At 34.2% G+C, this 24,514-nt stretch overlaps 1 protein-coding gene and 1 long non-coding RNA gene across 2 annotated transcripts; one reads left to right on the top strand and one right to left on the bottom strand.

The window, feature by feature from the left end:
- Positions 1-11,762: 11,762 nt before the first annotated feature.
- urod (uroporphyrinogen decarboxylase) lies at positions 11,763-19,389 on the bottom strand. Its single transcript, XM_055202092.2, has 10 exons — positions 19,167-19,389; positions 17,794-17,906; positions 17,548-17,627; positions 17,401-17,463; positions 16,572-16,769; positions 16,171-16,332; positions 15,898-16,035; positions 15,211-15,311; positions 12,805-12,871; positions 11,763-12,379 (listed from the first exon to the last, which is right to left on the bottom strand). The coding sequence occupies exons 1-10, from the start codon at positions 19,187-19,189 to the stop codon at positions 12,215-12,217; spliced, it is 1,110 nt and encodes a 369-aa protein (XP_055058067.1). The 5' UTR covers positions 19,190-19,389; the 3' UTR covers positions 11,763-12,214.
- A 2,889-nt stretch (positions 19,390-22,278) lies between these two features.
- LOC129442188 (uncharacterized) lies at positions 22,279-24,201 on the top strand. The gene is made up of 3 exons (XR_012372926.1): positions 22,279-22,524; positions 22,637-22,715; positions 23,976-24,201. It is a non-coding gene; the product is annotated as an uncharacterized lncRNA (long non-coding RNA).
- Positions 24,202-24,514: the final 313 nt, after the last annotated feature.

Raw genomic sequence — 24,514 nt, 5'->3', positions numbered from 1 at the left:
ATTTATGATTCTTCAAAGGACCGTTCAGTTCAAGTTCTTTAAGGAACTATTTCTTTCATATCTTTTTCTAACCTTTTTTCACAACAATAAATCATTTTTGAGAGGTTCTTCAGATGTTAACCATTTAGACAAAAATGGTTTTTCTATGGCATTGTGAAGCACCTCACTGTAGAAAAAAGTCAAATGAACATGTTATTTTGTTACTTAAACTTAGCAAATTACATTAAACAATTTCAACTTGTTTTTATAAGTTATGGCAGTTTATCATAAGTTAAAGGAACAGTATGTAAGAAATGTATATCAATTAATCACAAAATGACCCTGATATGTCAATAGACATTAAGAAATCATTTTCATTTCAAATACTTATATCACTGACAACAGTGGTCTGGCCAGGATATTGTCGTTTAAAAAGTGGAGTTGCAGCCCTCAACTGATGTTTATGTTGTCATTTTGTGTATTGGCCACCATTTGGGTGATTGCAGTACCAGTTTTAGCCACAAGTTTTGTTATTGCAATTCCAGTTTTGGCCACAATTCTACATACTGTTCCTTTAAAACTTCGTAGGTTGAATTGAATTGAAAAAAGCAAGTTGTTTTAACTTCATGCTGCATTTTTTTGCAGTGTGTATAAAAGGAGCACTGTTTTATGCTATAATACTTTCCTATTAAAAGAAAGTTGGGAAATAAAAATGCTATTGGCCATCTAAAAAGGGATGCCTTTATTATGTTAGATCCTGTTAAAGCCACACAGGCATGTCTACATTGTAACAATTTTTTTGCCTCTTCTTAATTTTTTTGTTGAATCAACTCAGATTTACAAGTCATTTCAACTTACTATTATTTATCTTGACTAGAGATGATTTGTTATAACTAAAGATGACTTGTCATAACTTATAAAAGTTGAAAAAAGTCTACTTTATTTTATAAGTTGTAGCAACTCATCTCTTGTCAAGATAAATAATAGTAAGTTGACATGACTTGTAAATCTCAGTTGATTTAACAAAAAATGAAAGATTTTTACAGTGTATGAACAATGATTGGACAGTTATGAATATTTTCGGTTTGCTTTTAAAAGGAAGGTTTTTTAACACTTTGCTTGAAGGGGTGTTCATGGGACTCACATGACACCTTCATAATCATGACATGGCACGTGTCATTAACAGGTAGGAGATTTTATGCACGTTTATGACAACTGTCATTATGTATCATTCGCTTAATTATGTCATTTTAATGCAAAGAAGACATTGTGTTATGAAAACTTGACATTAACCAATGAATCATAACTTGACAACTTGACATTACCAAGACAACATAACTGACCACTTTTTACCAGTGATTCAAATTGAATTTGTCATTAAAATGTCATTAAATGTTAATACTCTGTCAAATCGTTTTACAACAGCTTAATTAATATTTTTCTTGACCTCAACTACAATGGTACAAATTTAATTTGTCATTAAAATGTATAGTTTTACAACGTCATGAATATTCTTCAGTTCATAATGTTTTTTTTTAAGTTTCCTCCATTGGTTTAAGAAATAAAACCAATCATTCAATAATAGTAATAATACTAATTAAAATTGATAAAATTATATTTTATTGCATTTGGAGACTAAATCACCTAAATAAAAACAGAACAATAGTGGGTTAAGCCCATAGTCTGTAAATAAATATGGACGTATTATCCGTGACGTCACCCTTTGGTTTGTGAAGATCGTTTTTGAAGCTTAAAGTAGGCGTTTCCTGCCTTCACCATCTTGCCTGCGCGTCACCGCGAATCACTCGCGGATAACCGAAAAAGAGGCGGGACATGGGTGAAGCTGAGGTGGCCTAGCTCGATTCTAGTGACAGCAGTGGCAGTTCACCCCTCACTCAAGTGGCCACTACTGTAAAGCAGTCGCGTAGCTATGGGTGGGCCTTGGCCCACCCACCTGTCAGCAGGGCCCACCCACCTGCCTATCCAGTAAAGCCTATTAGTTATCCTAATGAGTAAATTATGTTGCAATTATCACTATACTTGACCTATAAAATAAAAAAAAAATTTAACTCTTGTTTGCTATTATAATAAGGAATAAGTTAATTTTGTAAATAGTAGTGCAATAAGTAGCGCATTTCGAACAGCCTCCTAGCCCCTCCTACACCCCAGATCATAGAAATGAACACCCGGTTTAAGGCTGACACGTAAGGAATAATGAGAGCTGCGCTGCTTCATTGTCTTAGAATGAAGGTCACGAAGAACTTCGGTGAGAAGACTTTATTACAGCTTGATGGTGCACCCTTTAACATTACCGTTGAGGATTCTGAACATGAGGTGTTGATTCAGCAGCTAAAAAAAGAAAAGTCTTTGCCGATAACGTTTGCGCCCACTTTTGCGCCCATGAGCCTTCTGGTCTGAAAACGAGTTGTGTTCAGGCGCATTGTTGGTGACAGGGGCGTCATGCACCAATTTTTTTTAAGGGGGCACAGTGTCAACAGCTCACAGAAATTTGTGCATACACAGACATCAAACGAAATATTACAAAGCTTTCAGTCTTTTCCATGGCACTTACATTTCTAACAATCTGAAAACCCCTGCTTTAATGCAAAAACCTCCAAAATAAAAGTGATGACTAACTTTAATATCAAATACTATTCAATCGGAATAATGACACATTTGCATCATATTTACATCTGAAACGGCATGTTTTATTTATTTAAGTCTTAATGGCTTGTTTAATTGTGTCATTAATGCATTTTGCACAACAACTGCATTATCATATAAAATTAATGTAATTTTAAATCCATAAAGTATATAAACAACGAAAATGACATAAGCTATAGCCACATGATTGATTTTAATGTTCAATAATGATTTAAAGAAATATGTTTAGATAAATTTTTTAGAGGAACGGATTTTGCATTACATTTTAACGTTACCTCATATTTAAGCATGTGTGATTCCGCGCCCCCGTGAACTCTGTGGAACTTTGGCGTTGTGCCAAGAAGATGAATCTCTACTAATAAAACGTTGAGACGGTCACATTTAAAACCATACATTTTCTACACAGAGGAGGTTAACTGCACATTACCGTACTGGGGTTTGGAAATGTTGTGAGCGTTTCTAACACGTTTTAATTCCTCAGATAGGCAAATGCAGCAGCAAGCAAGCCAGCAACAGCAGAGAGCTTGTGAGCGCGCCCAGACGCCGATGACGTCTGCGACTGCGGTGACTGCAGCACCAGCTGCCGCCAGAATAAAAGTAATGTAACATGATCAAAACACTATCAAAACGGCGAAAAACTCCAAAAAGTGACAAGGATGCAGAATGTATAATAGTGTGCATATTAAATAGATTAAAAGTCAAATAACAGATTCATGGACGCTTATTTGATTTTGAGGTTGGATGCAAAATCCATTGGCTCAAAAAAACCAAGGGGGCACATGCCCCCTTAGTTTGAATGGGCATGACGCCTCTGGTTGGTGAGTTGCTATTTTGAAGCAAATAAAATAGACTACGTCACTGACCAACTAAACCCTGCTCTTAAGTCAATGGAGCAATATTGCTTTTGTTATTTAATGAGCACGTTAGTAATATGCGCCTACGGATGACAACGCGCATTTGCTTATCACATGGATGCGCAGCAGCACACAAACGTTTAAAATATGAAAAAATCAAAGGATTAAAATTTTAAAATGTTTAAAAACATTATTATTGAGTGTCTTGACTTAATGAGGACCGAGTATGAGACGTTAGAAGGCGTATAAAGCTGCTTCACCTGTAGCCTGGTAAGTAATTAAATGTTTTGCTTTAAACAAATGCAAATATTGCATTTATTTTTAAAAAATGTAATGCTACCCCACATATTTATTATATATGATGACTTTGTACCTGTGAATATGATGAGATGATAACCATTTTTATGTTATGCTTAAATTTCAAAACACCCAGCGCTGTTCTAGTGCTGAAACGGCACGTTTGTAAATTATTGATCTCCTGTTCGTTACAAATAAACTATTTTAAAGTACAAACCTTTTCTTGCATATTTGTAAATTATTCTTTGGGATTACACCGGTCATGCTCTCCATACATTTACAACAATTAAAAGCCTGCTATTTTTACTTCCATGACTGAAAGAAAACGACTTTAAAAAGTTTAAATGAAGAAATTCGTAGCAAAACAATATAACTACGTTTTTAACATTTTTGTCAAATTATTATTATGTTATCAGGTTATTATTTTGTTTTATAGTGCTACTTAGCTGTATTTTTTAAGTTATGAAGGTTTAAATCAAAACAAACCAACTGCAGTTGAATTGATATTAATTGGAATGCACAACCAAAAAACGAGATTTCTGAAAAAAAGCGGAATTATCTCTTTTTGCAACGAAACTCTTCAAATACCAACAAATTAGGCTTCTACTTAAAGTATTTTTTAAAGTACAAAGCTTTTCTTGCATATTTGTAAATTATTCTTTGAGATAAGACTGATCATCCGGGCTATCAATACATTTACAGCAACGAAAAGCCTGCTATTTTTACTTCCATGACTGAAAGAAAACGACTTTAAAAAGTTTAAATGAAGAAATTCGTAGCAAAACAATATAACTACGTTTTTAACATTTTTGTCAAATTATTATTATGTTATCAGGTTATTATTTTGTTTTATAGTGCTACTTAGCTGTAGTTTTTAAGTTATGAAGGTTTAAATCAAAACAAACCAACTGCAGTTGAATTGATATTAATTGGAATGCACAACCAAAAAACGAGATTTCTGAAAAAAAGCGGAATTATCTCTTTTTGCAACGAAACTCTTCAAATACCAACAAATTAGGCTTCTACTTAAAGTATTTTTTAAAGTACAAAGCTTTTCTTGCATATTTGTAAATTATTCTTTGAGATAAGACTGATCATCCGGGCTATCAATACATTTACAGCAACGAAAAGCCTGCTATTTTTACTTCCATGACTGAAAGAAAACGACTTTAAAAAGTTTAAATGAAGAATTTCGTTGCAAAACAATATAACTACGTTTTTAACATTTTTGTCAAATTATTATTATGTTATCAGGTTATTATTTTGTTTTATAGTGCTACTTAGCTGTAGTTTTTAAGTTATGAAGGTTTAAATCAAAACAAACCAACTGCAGTTGAATTGATATTAATTGGAATGCACAACCAAAAAACGAGATTTCTGGAAAAAAAAGCGGAATTATCTCTTTTTGCAACGAAACTCTTCAAATACCAACAAATTAGGCTTCTACTTAAAGTATTTTTTAAAGTACAAAGCTTTTCTTGCATATTTGTAAATTATTCTTTGAGATAAGACTGATCATCCGGGCTATCAATACATTTACAGCAACGAAAAGCCTGCTATTTTTACTTCCATGACTGAAAGAAAACGACTTTAACAAGTTTAAATGAAGAATTTCGTTGCAAAACAATATAACTACGTTTTTAACATTTTTGTCAAATTATTATGTTATCAGGTTATTATTTTGTTTTATAGTGATACTTAGCTGTATTTTTTAAGTTATGAAGGTTTAAATCAAAACAAACCAACTGCAGTTGAATTCATATTAATTGGAATGCACAACCAAAAAACTAGATTTCTGAAAAAAAGCGGAATTATCTCTTTTTGCAACGAAACTCTTCAAATACCAACAAATTAGGCTACTATTTAAAGTATTTTTAAAATACAAAGCTTTTCTTGCATATTTGTAAAATATTATTTGAGATAAGACTGATCATCTGGGCTATCAATACATTTACAGCAATGAAAAGCCTGCTATTTTTACTTCCATGACTGAAAGAAAACGACTTTTAAAGGTTTTAATACCAAAAGCTAACAATTTCATTACAAATACAAACAACTCATTTTTTTAATATCAATCTTAAAGAGGTGGTCTTCTTCCTCCGCTTAGTTTTTTAGTTTACAAATTCTGCCAAAATATGGAATCGGGATGGCGCCACCAACTAGCTTTTAAAGGAGATGAGACTCTTATTGGTTTATTGCACATTGCTCTTAGATTGTTAAAATAGGGTCCATACAGGCTTTTGTTCTTAATAAACGGTGATATATTGAAGCTGGTGTAGTTGTATGTTTGTATATTTTGATAACAGATGCATTTTGGGTTAAGGCCCACCTGATTTTCTCTGGGCCCACCCACATTGTGAATCCTGGCTACGCTAGTGCTGTAAAGTTGAGCATTTTAACATGGAGGTCTATGGGAATTGACTTCCTTTTGGAGCCAGCCTCAAGTGGCCAGGTGATGAATTGCAGTTTAAATCACTTCCGGATTGGCTTCATCAAAGAGATCGGAAGGTTGACTCTCGGTTAAGCATGCAGCGGTGAGTCCATATCACTGGAAAAACAGTTAATTACATTAAATTAAATAAATGTTTTGTTAGTTTTCAGAAAATGTCAGAACTCTCTGTGTGCGGAAGAACAAGTTCTGTTAGTTGTCAGCTTTTTATTTATTGTATACAAAAGTATAATATTTTGATGCGTCTGGTGCATTTTATTAAGGTATTTAAAATTATTTAATAGATTATTAACACTTAATGACGTTTAAATGACAGTTTAATGCAATGTTAAAAAATAAAGCTAGGTAGTTTCTTAAGTTTGATCATTATTCTGCTATGTCATGTTTATGACAGATTTATGACAAGTTATGATGTATTGGTTTATGTCAAGTTGTCATAACAAAGAAATTTCAAACAATTTCACTTTGCATTAAAAATTACAAATGTTCAACTATCATTTTAAATGCTCGCCTTTGCTTTGTTAAATGTGCAAAACATTACAAGGTCATCAACACAGTCATGATACATGCTTGAGAATTAGTGGTCAACTCCACAAAACCACCCAACGTGTCATATCTCTCTTCCTATCTCCACTTTAGAAACGTAGTGTTGCTTACAATAAACTCCATGAAAACCTTGTGTCAAGAGTGATAGACTGTGTTAGAGATGCGGTCGACAGGAACAATGCTCTTTGGGCCTGCTAATACAAACTATCCCATCAATCAGGATCCCTCTCAGCTGCTGCTCTTCATTGTGTCTCGGACCTGGTGCAGCTCTCCTGTGAGGAAGTGTTTGTCAAGCACGGCTGAAATATGGATGGGCTTGGTTCTGTTAGCCATGCTGCAAAGAGACGGCATTTCCTTAGCTCAGTGATTTAGCAGGAGTGACACACCAGGAAGGAGAGACATATAATTGGCTCTCCCACCTTGCTGGGAGCTTCCAGCTCGGGACGAGGCTGTCAGATCGGAGTGTCGAGTAGGGCTCGGTGCTCGGCTTGCTGGGGAAAACAGCCATTGTTTGTAAGCGTAACAATGTTTCACTGGTGTCTTCAATTAGAAGCCAAGCCATCATCAGAAGGAAAGCGATGGTGCACACAAGCTTGTCAGACAACATTGAAAATGCTTGTACTTCTGGGCAGGTTTGTGCAGTAAAAGGAAGCTTTGTCCTCTGTACCCTGCGCGTCAGGTTTAGCTGTCAGCGTAATAACACATTGTGTTCATAGGGGAGCTGATTTGCCAAGCTTTGTTCTGCTGCTCTGATTTTCCCAGAATCCCTCTGTAATTGGGGTTGTTGGAAGACTGCGTAAGGAAGGGTGGGGAAGCTGGGGACTTTATAGGTGGGAGGTGAAGAGTACTGTGAAAGTAAGAACAAAGATCAAGCTGTAAGTACACTTAACTGTAAGTACACTTAAATGTACTATTTTCATATACTAATTTTGTACTTGATATACAAATAATTAGTCTTTAGTGTTTCTTTAGAATATCTAAATGTAGGTTTCTCAACTGTGCCATTATGCTTATTTCAATACACAAAAAAATCAATTTAAAGGAAAACAAAGTTTTTCAATATTTTACTATGTTCTTACCTCAACTTAGATGAATTAATATCTTTTCAATGGATGCACTTAAACTCTTTGCACAGCACATCATGAATGTGTTAGCATTTAGCCTAGCCCCATTCATTCCTGTGGCTCCAAACAAAAGTTTTATTTAGTGCAACCTACTTACTCGTGTAACTACTCATGTAACAGTCTTTAAATAGGAAAAAAATGGAAGTGTTTGGTGGCTTCTAAATTCTTCCCTGTTTGGAGCCATAGGAATGAATGGGGCTAGGCTGAATGCTGGCACATTCATGGGGCGCTGTGCAAAGATTGAAAGTGATTTGAGAAAGGATGGGCGTGTGTGTGTTCGTCTAAGTTGAGGTAAGACGAATTCTCCTGTAAAGTATTGTATTGAAAACGGTGGTGTTTTCCTTTAAGTATTACTGGCATTTAGTATACTTTTTCAATTGTACTGAAGTACTGAAGTAGAACTGTACTATTGTTTTAGTATATTTGTAGTGTATAACTATTTATTTAGTACTTTTAAATGCACTATATTTTTATGTATTACACTAAACAATACGCTTATATATAAACAATATGGTCAGGAATGGACGAAGCCAGGCCGTTGGGTCAAATACACACAGAAGATGTAACTCAACAATGGGTTAAAATAACCCAGCATTTTGGGTTGAAACAACACCGAACAGGTTACAGTTTTTTGCAGACGCTGGGACACATTTCTCAATGCTTGGGTCACTTTTGCAAAACTCTTTACACAGTTCTCCTAACCCACTTTCAGCTTGTCAAAGCAGTTCATTTCACATTCAAAATGCACTACAACTACCAAAACACTTTATTCAGGCCTCAAATCAATTCATTCTTCCAAAACACTAGCAAAGATTGACCAGCGACAAACACACTTTGTCACCCACAAAACAATGACCTAAAAACACTAACAAGAAGTAGCATTATACAATGTTTTCTTGTGTAAAACAAGGACAAATCTCTGTTTATAATTCACTGCAATATATGTTACTGGAATGAATCAGCATTATGCAGAATTCGTCAATATTTTATGTGGTATATTTTTTTCCACTGCATAATTCCAAAAGACTTTGTATACACACCATCCACTGATACAATAGTAATGCTAATCTACTCGGCTGTGGACAGCTGTGGCTGGTCCAATTGTCCAATTGTTTTCATAGCATTTACTGTAATTTTAAGATTTAAAATATATTTCATTAAAATATTACTGTTGAAATATAGCAAATTGCTGTCTTGTTCAGTTTTGTATTATGTTATTGTTTTGAACATAAGTTTTACAGTTTTGAAAACAATATGCAGGCATGTGCAAATTGGCCTGTATGTATAAAGGGTTTTGGCAGTTGTTGTGTCTGAGTGAAAAAATTATTCATGAAATTTGAGAGACGTAGTCATTGAATGCATTTTGTGCCAAAGCAATGATAATTGATCCTCAGTTTAGCCCACATAGACTTCTGTTTTGCTCACTGTGTGAAGAGTTTTGCAAAAGTGACCTAAGTTTTGAGAAATGTGTCCTAACATCTGTAAAAAATGGTAAATTACAACCTAGTGGGCTGGGTTCGCCCATTTTGACCCAATCCTGGATTGAAAATATCCTAGCGTTTTTTAGTGCATGTTTCATCAACTTAAATGTTTCTGTCATGACTAATGATTACACGGGGTAAAAATTGTGTACTTGAAAATACTAAATAAATAATGTAAAAGTTATACACTAAAAAAGACATTTTAGAGTTTATTTCTAATAAACGGCGAAATAACAAGTAAATTACGTTAGTTCAACTCATTGCTAAAGCGTGTCAAAAACTACACTGAGCTAACGTTACCGTGTAAAATTAATGTATACAATGTTAACTACAGATCGGCTGCCAGACCTCCCTTCACATAGCGGTGATTCATAATCACCGTCTCCCCCTGTCTTTAAGAAACTAAACTTTATTTTTGACAAGGTTTTTGTTCCAGACTTCAGTTTCACCATAGATATCATATGTACACTAGATGTCGCCTTGGCTACGGTAGTTCATTGGAACGAATGCGTCAAATAGAGCCGCCATCTTGAAACAGGGGAGCCCTGCATCAGCGTCATTGTAGGCAATGGTGTAACAGAAATAAAATCACCATAAATCGTCATGAATGCGAATTTCTAGGTTTTTTATTCCAATGGTCAGACATGTATTAAGCATTGAGTCCAGAGAAAATGTAAAGTTTTGATATTAAGAAAATCGACTTTTTCTAAATATAATGCAAAGTGACAGTAGGCCTAACATCCATACGCAGCACAGAAGTCCAGCATCGTCTATGAATTCAAAGTACAGGCGGAGATAGCAGCGTTACCTAGCTAATTCCTATGACAAGACCCCTGTTCCAAGATGGCGGCGGTTTTGACGCATGCTTAGAACCCTAAGGCGACATCTAACACATATATCTATGCAGTTTAGCTACTAATCAAACAGAGAAGGGGGCATTTCACAAGACTTTTTTAAAATGTCAAATAAGTCTTTGGTGTCCCCAGAGTACATATGTTAAGTTTTAGCTCAAGATACTATATAGATAATTTATGTGTGTCCTTTTAAATGCAAATGAGCTGATCTCTGCACTAAATAGCAGTGCCGTGATTGAATAGTGCAGATTAAGGGGTGATATATCCCCTTCTGACATCACAGGGGAGCCAAATTCCAATAACCTATTTTTTCGCGTGCTTGCAGAGAATGATTTACCAAAACTAAGTTCTTGGGTTGTTCTTTTCCACGTTTTCTAGGTTGATGGAAGCACTGGGGACCCAATTATAGCACTTAAACATGGAAAAAGACATATTTCCGTGATATGTCCTTTAAGTTCCGTCGTGTACACGTCCAATGAAAACGTCTATAGAAGTTTAGGCAAAACACTTGCCACCATAAATGTGTGATCATTTCTTTAAGCTCCCACCAAACATAAAGTCCTCTCTTGTTCATTCTTCAATATTTGGGCCAAGACCCAAAAACCTTTCCATCTGATAAAGCGCTGATAGTAGCAGGACCTGACAAACGATGTACAGCCTGCTGTCTTTAGGAACATATTGGATTTTCAGGCCTGCTGATTTGCTGAGAAAACCCGAACCCCCCCACAAACCCCCACTCATATCCCCCTTGTGGCTTCTTAAATGAGGCCTTAGGGAATTCTGCTTTTTTTAGTAGATTCATTGTTGCAATTAAAAATAATGCCAGAAGCCCCTGGAGGTAACACAGAATGTGTGCTTGTGTGTGTATGTATCTAGAAAATGGCAGCTGTGGACACAATAAAGCAGGCAACAGAAAGTGTTTAAATATATATAAAAAAAACACAGCAAGAGAAGACATTTTTGTTTAACAGGGCTTATGGTACCTAACACACAACTATAGCCAGACTTACAATGTGACAACATTGCAAACTGGCAAATGAGGGGAAAAGTGGGCCACTACCACTTTATGCTAAATGATTTTATGTGTTTGTGTTGAAAAAACATCTGAAAGATAAACAGCTTAAACAACTTTAGCTGAAAATGAAAAAGAATTATAGAAATGCATTTTTTTAATACATGAATTTAATATCTATATGGATATAGGTATAAAAGTTAAACGTAATGCTTTAAGAGCTCTAACATTAAATCCTTGTTTTGACAATCCGGGTTCTTCAAAACATCCCTTATACGTCACATCGCATGATGTGTTGCTGGGGAATCCCTCTTCTACCACCCAAAAACAAAAAACAACAGGATTTAAGGATTTGCTTACGCAGGGTGCTTATTCGTGCGTTGGCATTACGCCCATGGGATTAACATTTCTATTACTAAATGCCAACAAAGAGAAAGAGTAAATCATAAATCAAACCTGTAACCCCACACCACTTCCTTAAAAAAAAGAAAACGCAAAAATGTAACTGTCTTAAAAGAAACACCCTTTATTTTACTTTATATAAAACATACATTGATATGTACACAAAGGTTCATTTGAGTCAGTCATAATTCCAGTGTATCTCAGTCCAGATGTTACTATGATAATGTATTAAACTCATATAGTGCTCCATTTTCAATCAGATTTTATCCACCATCACTTATTTCACATTCTTCAGTGCATCAGCTCTAATGAAAACGCATCAATCTGGCTACGACATGTTTAGAGCAAGGATTTAATTATCCTTGCGTTTGCCAAATGCATGTAAATGTAAATTTAATTAAAGATCAGATGAATCGTTGTGAAGCCATTATAAAAGTAAAACTGATTTAGGTAAAACTGATGGCCTATAGAATAACTGAAATGAATCAGACGCAGTCATTCATTGGTTATTTCTGCTTTAGTTCTTGTATTGGTGAAATGCAGAGTCATGTCTTATTTGCGTTTCAGGAGCTGGCGAGAATGGGTGTGAACGGCCTCCACAAATGCCCCAACGTTTTCTGGGTCCATGTCAGGGTACAGCCCATGACCCAGATTAGCGATGTAGCCCTTCATGCCAAAGCCCTCCAGCATCTTCCTCACGATCTCTGATATACGCTCCTAAACACACAAACAAAAATTGTTTATCATACACAAACCTTGTTTTCTTTAGTTCTCCGTTTGTTGATCAAAATTTTGGAGCTGCAGTTAAAAAAAATGCTAGACAGTCACACCCTGATAACTTCTGAAATGATTAGGGAGGAAATGTATTTTGGAGGTTGAAAAACAATGCTATGAAAGCCATGCTTTTTATGCATGAGCAATGAAAGCCAAGGAGAGCTCTGTGTGGAAAACAGCTGTTCATAAGGGTCAGGTTACTAGCGGGGCCCAAATTTGTAAAAACAAAAGGGCCTCTTTATTTTGAAACTGAGTAACCAGAATTTCAAGATTTTAATACATCTTAGCTAACTTGAAATTAGGCTCAAGTTCAAATAAAATGTCAAGGTTTCAGTCAGTTGTGTGTTGTTTTTAATGCTTATGCTCACCTTTGTGGCATAAAGAGCGCAGGGATCCATGTTGCCTTGCAAACTAACTTTTCCTCCAGTTTTCACACTGAAAGTAAAACAAGATGTACCAAAGGTAAGTGACACTACTTTCAATATGAGAACATAGTTTTTTTTTTACCAACAAACAAATACATCTCAGCAATTCCATGCAAATGTCAACCTTACTCAGGAAAAAATAATTTTTAACCTAATTTATTTAACCATGCTGGTATCTCATACTCTTAAAAATAAAGGTGCATAGAAGAACCCTTTCTGTCTAAATGCTACCACCATTAACATCTGAAAAACCTTTCTGTTTCACAAAAGGATCTTCAAAGTGAAAAAAGTGAAGTTTTTCAGATTATAAAAATGCATTAAGAAATGGTTATTTAAACAACATAGTAAATAGTTCTTTGAGGAAATAAAAAAGGTTTTAAGCACCTTTATTTTTAGGAGTGCAGATGTCCATATTTGGTGTCTTAAATACCAATGTGAGGTTTCTGTTTACATTTTATAAAATATTTTTTTGTTAGGTAAACACAGATTACAGCATTGTCACGCCCATGTTTCCTCATAAATGGACACACGGAAATGTAAATAAAATGAATATTTTTATTCATAGAATTCATACAAAGTATGTTGTCTCCTAAAAACTTTTGTCACATCCATAACACATGTATATATCCCTTATCTATAAAATAAAAAAACTGTACAAACTGGCATTTTTCTGGTGTCTGGACTTATGAAAACATACGCAGATGATTCAACATATTGGTTATATAAATATAAATATAATGCAACCTTCTTTAATAAATTTGATTTTAATTTTTGACTTTTAAATATTACACCTATAACGCTCAATACATTACAATAAATTTAAATGCATAAATATAAATGACTAAATAAATGACAATTTAAATGACTAAATATATCTTTTGATATAAAGGTTTATGCTTAAATTCCTTAAGTAGTTTTGTACACAATATATTGTGCCTATTAAGTGCCCATCTTACAGTTTATAGGAACTATAATACTGTTGAAACAGCTAATTCAGGAACTTTGTTAAAATAATGGAAAGGTATACCTACTTCATTTAGTGTTATTTTCAACCTGATCTCACAAATTTTCGTGGTATAGCCACGGAATATTTTGCTCATCTATCCGTGTCATTGCCACGGATCTCCGCATTTTTCCGTCTCCGTACCACAGACCTTCTTTTCCGTGTCAGTTTCATGTATTGGTTACTCAATTGTATTTCCTATTTTTAAACCACTGTCGCTTGGGTTTGGTGTTAGATTTGGAGTTTGGGGTAGGATGTCACTTTAACTATTGATTTATATTTTTTTACTTCAGATTTTTAAATCATTGTCGCCTGGCGTTAGGGTTAGAGTTGGGTTTGGGTTAGGATGTCATTTTGTGTAACAGAAAGTCGTTCTAACCCCAAACCCAAGCTTCAATGGCAAGAAAACAGGAAAAACAATTGAGCAACCACTACATGAAACTGACACGGAAAAGAAAGTCAGTGGTGCGGACACAGAAAAATGCGGAGATCCGTGACAATGACACAGATAAATGAGCAAAATATTCCGTGACTATACCACAGAAATCCGTAAGATCATGCTGGTTAATTTATAGCTTTCCTTATGTGCTATTATTCTAAAAATAAAAATGTAAGATAAGAATTTCTTTTTTCTGATGACCACAAAAGAAGATATTTTGAAAAATGATGGTAAACACACAGCAGATAGTGACCATTGACTTCCATAGTAGGAATAAAATATATGGAAGTATTGTGATAAATGATGAAAAAAATATTTTGATAAATGATGGTAAGCACACAGTTAATGGTACCCATTAAATTCCATTATATTTTTATTCCTACTATGAAAGTCCATGGTCACTATCTGCTGTGTGTTTACCACCACCCCTCAAAATATCTTCCCCTGTGTTCATCAGAAAAAAGAAATTCATACAGGTTTAGAACAACATGAGGATGAGTAAATAATGACAGAATTCTTATTTTAAAGTGAACTATCCCTTTAAAATCACATCAGGGTGGTTTCCCGGACAGGGATTAGACTAGTCCTAGACTCAAATAAATATAAAAGCTGTCCAAACTGAAAACATCTTGCACTGACATATCTTTAAATACATCAGTGCCCTTTGTTTGGCCTCAAAAGGCACACAAGTAATGTTTAGTAAGGCATGTTTGTTAAAACTAATTATATTTCCTAATTAAACTAAGGCCTAGTCTTGGCTTAAGCCAATCACTATCCCTGAAACCACCCCATCATGTTTTACATTTTTAAATCGTTTTTCTAAGACTAATTTTTGCAAAGCATTGGATGTAATGCGTGTTGGCATATACAAGTGAAATCAGAAACTAAACACATCTTTGTGACTAACCGTGCTGAATGAGGATCAATGGTCCAGTCTAGACCCACTACTTCATAACCAGACTCAGAGAGGTCCTCAAGCCCATAATGGCCATCTTTAGCAAAAACAATCTGCACAGAAAACACACATGAGGAGTTAATGTAAGGAGATTGCCATTGTGACTCATGCTAGCTACAGTGAAAGAAGATCTGATACTGACAACTAGTGGCAGATTATATTATTACAAGTGTTCAGTCAAATAAATATGAGTATATGCAAGTAAAATAAAATCATGACATTTTGGTAACATTTTGATTCTTTCAGAAATAAAAACAAACATTTGCAAAATATATAAATAAGGCAAAGCGTGTTAGAAATGTTTCACTTATTTACAGTTCTTAAAATTTTAAATATATTAATTTCCCAACAGTTGTATGGCTGTATGGTTATATTTAATAGGTTTTATGATTTTATGTTTAATGAAGCCAGTATTATGGCAGTATGTATATCAATTGTTGTGTAATTTAATATGTTCTTTTTTTATTAGCCACCATGTGCATAATATAACATCTTGCCAAATGGACTACAGTAGAAAATTAGCCTATTGGCTAACACTGGAACACTTACAGAAATGTTTATTAATGTGCACTGTCCTTAAATAAATAAATAAAATGAAATGCGTTTTGTTTAAAAAAAAAAAAAAAACGCTCTGCTCACCATAGGCACACTGTTCAAACCAGATTGTTTGATCTTGTCCTTAACACGGCGGGCAATGTCTCTCAGGTATGGCAGAGAAAACTCTTTAAACTCTATTGGGCCCAAACAACCAGCATGAGACTCGAAAACCTGCAGTGCCTGAAAGAGAGAATTTGTATTAATGTTGTAATAATGTTGTTGGCATTATGTAGGATAATTTTAAGTAGAAAAAAAAGACTTTAGCACATATTATACAACTGACCTAAAATAATGTATGAGATTTGTCTCACTTACCTGAGCTCCAGCTTTCACCTGTCCTAGAAGATACTCCACTATTACATCTGTGATCTGGCTCAGGAGTTTGTGGCTGGCTTCTGGGTATCTGTATAGCCAGCGTTTAGCTTTTGAGTGTGTGGTGGATCCTCCTCCTTCAATCATGTAGGACATTAGAGTCCACTGCCATTCATAAAAGATTGAGAACAGATTATTATCATTATTCCCAAACACTTTACATTTATGCATTCGACAGACCCTTACCTAATGTGACTTACAGTGCATTAAAACTAGACTTTTTTTAAATCAGTATTCGTCTACCTTTGGAATGGAACCAATGGCCTTTGCTAAGCTAACGCAATGCTTTACCAGCTGAGCAGGAACAAGGATGTATAGTTATTAGTGTGTGCTTGTCTACTCACAGGGGCTCCTGTAAAGCCAATGAGAGGAACCTTTCCCTCTATTCTGTGGCGCGTTAACGTGATGGCTTTAAAAACATAGTTGAGTTCTGATGACACGTCCACTTTGCTCCTAAGTCTCTGTAGATCTTCAGGCTCCTTCAGTGGTTCTGGGAATGTGGGGCCCTTTCCTGAAGTCATTTCAACATCCATTCCCATAGCCTAGTCAAACACATTAAAAGCATAAATATTCAAGTTCCTTTAGAGATTAGTCTCTAATCCTACAGAAGCTTTTATCAGAGTCGCAAAAATGTTCAGTACTAGAATGAATGTGTTGATGTGGTTTACAAAAGTGAAGTTGAAGAGTATAATTACATACATTTTGGTCTGTTCCACATAACTTTTATAATACTTCTATGGCACCATTTCAGTATTTTTAAATCTTAACAACTTCAATTTTCATTTACTATAATATAAAGAGTGGCTAAGGACATATATAAATATATTTTATAGCACTTTTAACAATTTTGCATTGTGGCAAAGCAGCTTAACATACACATGTGTACATACAGTAAATCCATATTAGTAAAGAAGACAGTACAAAACATAAGGAGTACAAAAACTATAAGGTGTACAGAATACAGTGTATTATATTAATGATACTAACTGTGACTATAATTGTCTTTGGACTGTTATATTCATAGTGCTATTAAGCAAGTATGCATATCAAGTTTGTCAAGATAAATATTCACAATCAGTAAAAAAAATCACAATAGTGTAGAACATGAGTTAACTATGACAAATTGTTTATAATTGTGAAAATATTTGTGAAATATAACAGTGTGTTACTCACCTGAGGCACTACCAGGATGTCAGAGAAGATAATGGCTGCATCAAATGGGAATCGTCGGAGAGGCTGCAAAAAGTGATTTGAAAAAGCGTTAAAACTCAGAACACCTAGATATCTGTGGCTAAACAAGAGTGTTTCGGTTGTACTGACCTGTAGAGTAAGTTCACAACAAGCTTCAGGGGAACGGCATGTCTCAAAGAAATCTTTTCCAGCCCTGGATTCTCGGAATTCTGATGAAGATTTAAAAGAGAAGGGAAAAGCCATATAGAAATCTTTAGTACTTTAGCACACTGGGGTAGTTTAAAAAATACCTTTTTTTTTATAAATGACCACATGTAAGACAGGTGTACACATCATCACCTGGAAATAACTGGGATGAAGACAGATTGTACATACCCGGCAGATAGCGTCCAGCCTGTCTCATACACCACACAGGAATGTGCTCCACCTCTTCTCCTCGTGCGGCTCTCAGGAATGTGTCATTTTTCAGCTCCGGGAAATCTTTGGGACTGGGATCAAGACAGCCGCAGAGTGTAAATGAACTTCAGTTGACATAATGGAATTACTTGACTTGAGTAACTACATCATTAAAGGGATAGCTTAACCAAAATGATTTACTCACTCTCATGTGGTTACAAACTATAATTTATTTTTATGATGAATACAAAGGAAGATATTTTGAAGAATGATTCAAATCAAAACAATCATGAGCCCCATTCACTTACATAGTAGGAAAAAAGAATACCATGAAAGTGAATGGGGCTTACAAACAATATGGTTAAAAACTTTTCTCAAAATATCTTCTTTTGTCCTCATCAGAACAAAGAAATGTATACAGTTCATTTTTGGGTGAACTATCCCTTTAACAGTCCGGATTTGCTTGCATGTGTATCATTTAAACTGATCAGCCCGTCCCTTCCTTTGAGATATGGTGATCAGGTTTGGCAGATGTTTTAGGCAACAAGTGAACAGAGCAGATAAGCACTGGACCAACGGCTTCTTCACATCCTGATAAGGTGACAATCCAGAGGGTGCCACACAATATACACTAAAGCCTATATATAGTGTCATGCTATAATACTGAAAAATATATTGGCAAAGAATAACATACATCATATATAACTATATTTAGACATCTAGACAAAAGAGTTCTAAAAAAAATAACATATGGCCTATGCAATTGTTTATTATTCTTTTATCAATAATGTTGTAATAATTTGAAATGAAAACATACACAATAAAATATATCATTATTCCAACTAGCATCATTAAAAACAAAAACGCTATTCAAACGTTTACAGTCCCTTTACTGAAAATGATTTTAGGACCTTAAAATTTCAGAAGGTGTGTGCTGCTTAAAAGTCTGCTCTGCACCCACTACCAATGCAGACAAAATAGTTTAATTCAATTTTTTTAATTGATAAAAAAATATGTTTGAACCAAATAATGAACAAAGGGTAACCAATAAGAGCCTGGAATAGAAGGAAACTCACTGAATATTGTTTAATAACATCAATATTATGATGCTAAAATGTAAGAGTTTTAAAACTTTTGAACAGTGGTGTAATTATAATCAAAAAGTAGTATTGTATAAGTGTTTTGAATGTAGTTTATAGTTACGAAACTCGATATGCAACAGCACACATGACAGCCTTCTTGTGAATACAGATGATGAGTTACTCTATACTAACTAAGTTATTCTTACTGGTCCTAAATACATAATTTGACAGGTACGCAAACATATCAACACATTCATGCTGATAACTCACAGAATAAGATTGTCCTTTTCCATTGTTGTCCGGGGGGTTCAACGGAGAGGAAAGCTTGAATGAAAACCTAACTTGAACTGTACAACACTGTATAACACTGCAGCAAAATATATATAACGCCACGCCTCCAAACTCAAGGGCGCGGCCATCTTGATATGGTCACATGACAACTGACGATATCAGAAACGCATCTTGACTCGTTTGAGTCAAGTTTGTCCCTAATATCATCAGCGACCTGAGCTTCATTTGTGCACATCTGATGAAGTTATTCTACTTACTATTACTTCGAACTATAAAGCAAATGATTGTCCGCCGTCACACAAAACGTTTTTGCCCCTCAGTTGACTGGCATGAAAAACAGCCAATCGTAGTGTGAAACGTCACTTGTACGTAACGTTCATGTAAGAGCATTTGGGAGTTGTAGTTTTAAATTGATTGGATTTATAAAACGGTTAATACAAAAATACGAATTAAATACGACTGTAATAACAATTGCTAACAGTAGTATGCTATATTTACAATATTTTCAAATGTATGTAAACTTCTCAGCTATATCTTTCCTATCAGAGCGTATGGAATTAGACTAAACATAGCTTATGTAACCATAATAATTTTAATGGAGGATTTAAATAATTAAAATAAACATTTAAATAAGCATTTAAACTAAAGCATGCCATCATTCTGTCTCATTTTGTTGTGTCATTCGTTGGTGCAAAACAGGTAACTTCTCAAAATGCTCCCCACAGAAAAAAAAATTAAAATCTAGTCGTCTTTGTAAAAATCCCTTAAGAAACCGGAAATTCATTTCCATTATTGTTCAATATTCATAATAGAACTATACTAAAATAATATAGGCTACTATACCATTTGTAGGCTATACTATATCATTTGCAGATGTTTGTCTTATATTCAAGAAGACTAGCCTATACATAGCATGACTTCTCAATTAAAACAATTAATGGAGCAAATGCCATTAGAGCAAATGCAGTCGTGGCTTGTAACCTGAGAGTTTTGGGTCTCATGACTGGCAGGTTTTAATAGTTTTTAATGAGTCTCTTTCTTAATTTTTTTACTAGAATTTGAACTTTTATTAGATTTTTTACATGATCTCCATTTATATGTAATATTATATGATTACCTAAACCTCCTTTTTTGTAATTTGTGATTTTGTGTGTTTTTGTTTTTAGGGTGACTAAAATTCTGTCACCATCCGTAATTTTTTTTTTTTGCTAGCTCTGGCACATTTATAGAAATGTTTATTAAAGGGATAGTTCACTTTAAAATGAAAATTCTGTCCTCATTTACTCATCTTCATGTTGTTCTAAACTTTTTTTTTCTGATAAACACAAAAGAAGATAATTTGAGAAATGATGGTAAACACACAGCAGTAAGTGACCATTGACTCGTAGGAAAAAATATTTTGGAAGTATTGTTATAAATGACTAAGAAAATGTTTTGATAAATTATGGTAAGCACACAGTTGACGGTTCCCATTAAATTCCATCATATTTTTTATTCCTACTATGGAAGTCTATGGTCACTTACTGCTGTGTGTTTACCATCATTTTTCAAAATATCATCTTTTGTGTTCGTCAGAAAAAAAGAAATTCATACAGGTTTAAAACACCATGAGGATGAGAAAATGATGACAGAATTTTCATTTTAAAGTGAACTATCACTTTAATATGAACCACCCCTGTAAGTAAATAATAAAAAAAGTTGTTGTCCCCTTGAAAAATATAAAATAAGAAAATAAAAAGCATTGAAAACAGGTTCTTTAAAAGCACTAGATATTTGTACATGTACTTATTTATTGCTTGTTTTCATAGATTAATAATGTAATTACGTAATCCTTTTTGTTCTTTTGTCATTGTGTAATAATAATAATAAACTGCGCTTGATGACCTCATAATGCACGCGTGTCGTTGTCGTGGTTACGCGTCTGGACAACTGATCACATAGGCTACCTGTGTCTATTGTGATAAATGTTGAGTTTCTTGTAGCAATGTTTAATAATGAAAATAATATAAATGCCGCAAAAATAGATTGGTCAGTTAAATAGGGAAGTAAGAGGACAGCCAGTTTTACTTGCCTTTTGATTCATGGTTTGTTACCAGACTTTGTGTTGTTTGTTCTGTTAGTGACAGTTATTAAGATGAAAGCTAGAATGGTAGGCAATTTAGATAATTTATATATATCAATAGCTTTATCTATCCTGTCTAAAGTGTTGGAAAAAATATTGTGTTTTTGATTTCTACAGACAACCAGTTTGGATTTAAGGCTAAACATGATACTGATCTTTGCATCTATGCATTAAAGGAAATAGTAAACAAGTATAGCGATAAAAACTCATCAGTCTTTATGAGCTTCATTGATGCATCTAAAGCTTTTGATCAGGTTAACCATGGAAAGTTATTTTTAAAAATGAGGCAAAGAGGGGTGTCAGAATATATTGTGAGATGATGCAAGTAAAATGGGGCAGACATAAAGTCTCTGCCCTTTTTGGGGTTAGCAATGGTGTTAATTTTTACATGGATGATCTATCTGAATGTTTGAAAGCTTGTAAACTGGGTGTATGATTGGGAATATTTTGATTATGGTCTTGAACATGATATTTAATTTAATCTTCCTCTTGATAAGACTGCTGTTACGATTTGCAGAACTAAGGATGTCTAATAAGAATCTTAGTGTGTCCGCGAAAGTAGTAAAATACCTTGGACATTTTATCACATGAACGCATGAAAGACGATGAGGATATTGAAAGACAACGGAATATGATGTATATGCAGGCTAATATACTTTTACATATGAGGTGAAGATGAGGCGAAGGCATATTGTACAACACTTTATACTGCTTATCTGTGGTTCAACTAATATTGAACATTTAGCACAGAAACTGCAGGTAGCTTATAATGATGCAATGAGAATTCAACTAAAGAGACCCTCAGAGTAGATGACATAGTGCAAGTGAAATGTTTGTGCTAGAATAATCACTTTTAAAGCAATGTTACAAAATCCTATGTATAGATTTAACTGTCGGCTAAATAATTCAAAATGAGATTATTGTGGGTCTATCGAATATTGGGGTTAGTACTACACAGTATCAGTCTAAGCTGTGAAGACATTGGTATTGTTGTATTTTGTAACTTTTTATTGTGTGTGTGTGTGTGGTGGATGCTGTGGGTTGTTTATGTCTTATTGTCTTGTTTTTTCTTTTTTTATCTTGACCTTGAGTCTGTAAAAAAAGATTGATTGATTGATTGATAAAAACCACCAAGTGCAGGCAGTCACTCACACAATTCAGTGGCTGTCTGTGCGGATGTAAAGAAAGAGACGAGACTTTTCCAAAAATCAGAAAGTGAGTATGTACAGACACTTAAACGTAGAGTATTTGTGTGTGTTCACGAGTGTTTCTCATTTAATTACTTTTCTAACACAATGTCCTCAACATGTTTGTTCCTCACTTACAGAGGGCAGCATTGATGAGAGGAAGGTGCCAATGGAGTGGATGTCGGCGTTTACAGTGACTGTTTTCCCAACTATTTTCGTGTAAAAAAACAATTAAATCTTGTAAAAAAAGTGCAAGTATTTTAACAGTGCAAAATATATTAATTTAGGGTTCATGTCTTTGTTGTGATTGATTGATCAGAGACCAATTGTTAGTTGTCAGTCATGTGACCTTATATCTTCTGCATATACACCAATTACAGATATCTGCGACAGGATGATATCGGCTGAAAAAATGTGCAAAACTATAAATCAGTCTGGCTCTATTGGGTGATTCTCACGAAAACTTGGTTTTAAAAATGTCAAGCATGAAAATGTAAAAATTGCTTAAATTTACCTTTTTTCCCACCAGACATTGAAAAACAAAGTCTGGAGTAAATGGGAACATTAATTTAAAAACTTTTACTTATCATTTAACACTTTTTGTAACATAATTTAAAAAACTAGGCCTAAAAAATCTCATTACCGCAACAGTCAGAAAACATCAACACTGACATATTTTCAAAATGACATGACAAACCTGAAAGAACATAATTTGGAGATTCTGCACATGGATTTAAAATCAAATTTTTTTGCTTCTATTAATTAAATTAACATTTAATAAGCATCTGTTGCGGTAATGATAATCAAAATGTCGTGTAAGCATTCTGACAAGACAATATTTCTAATTAACTGTAAAAAAAATGATCTTACCTGGTAGCCATCTTGAAGTAACTGGTCCATGTGCTTGGTCACTCAAAATCAAACTTTATTAAAATTCTGTATGTGTGCTTAAACTGTTCTCAAAAAGTGTTGCGGAGCATGAGAACATCAGGCATGGACACATAATTTTCCTAATTTTTCTTCATTATTATTATACATGAATATTCAGTAAATATTTTTTTTTGTCATCTAAAGTAGTCTAGCAAAACATCCATTTATTTTTTATCTTAATATTTTTGTGTTAATTTGATTAAATTACAACATTATGCATGTTCAAACACAGCCGGACACATTGCGGTAATGAGAATTTCAGCAGAAAAGGAGATAAAATTTACAATTATAAATTCTTATGTTGAAATCACACATTGTGCAAGGTAGAACACAGTATTGTGTTAATTCTGATGCTTTTTAATGTTACTATATTACACATATTAAAGCTAAAATCATTAGTGCCGTGGTGTTTCAATGGTTTCGTGAGAATCACCCTATTACAGGAGGTCTTACATCACAGAATAGTTTAATCCAAAATGATGTCAGACAGGGGCACCTGTTCATCTCTTACTTTTTTCTTGAACTTTTCTCTTATTTTTCTTTGTCCAGGTTAGACACAAATGTGCTGGACTCTACACAGGACTAAGCAGATCTCAGACATAATAAATAATTGTAAATCTAATTATGCTGTGCAAGCATTACATTCTGTGTCACTTAAGATGAATATAGTTGATAAATGATGAAGCCTTTCCTGTGATTTTATAAAGACTCTTAATATGTTCAGCTGGTTTCACCAAACCTTCTAAAACAAATAGATAAAATTTGCCTCTTTAAACTCTTTGTTTATAAGTACGTAGTCATACTCGCTTTGCTCTGGGTGTATTTGTGTTTACAACTCAGATGGGTTAAATGCAGAGGTTACATTTCCAGTTTGGGCTACTTTCACTTATACTATAATGCAGCATTTTACACAATCATTAATTTAATCACGAAAGATTCATTTTATTATGTTACTAGACAATTTACAAAATGTACTTTGAGTACGTGTGTATTATTAATCTGAGGCAGGTGCAATTCAAAGACTTAATTACACATTACATTTATTAAAAATATATAACTCTGTAATTTTTAAGTAAAGTATGATTTTT

Source organism: Misgurnus anguillicaudatus, chromosome 2, assembly GCF_027580225.2.
Source record: "Misgurnus anguillicaudatus chromosome 2, ASM2758022v2, whole genome shotgun sequence".
Taxonomy (NCBI): domain Eukaryota; kingdom Metazoa; phylum Chordata; class Actinopteri; order Cypriniformes; family Cobitidae; genus Misgurnus; species Misgurnus anguillicaudatus.
The sequence above is the reverse complement of the archived record's forward strand: the minus strand, read 5'-3'. Positions and strand labels throughout refer to the sequence as shown.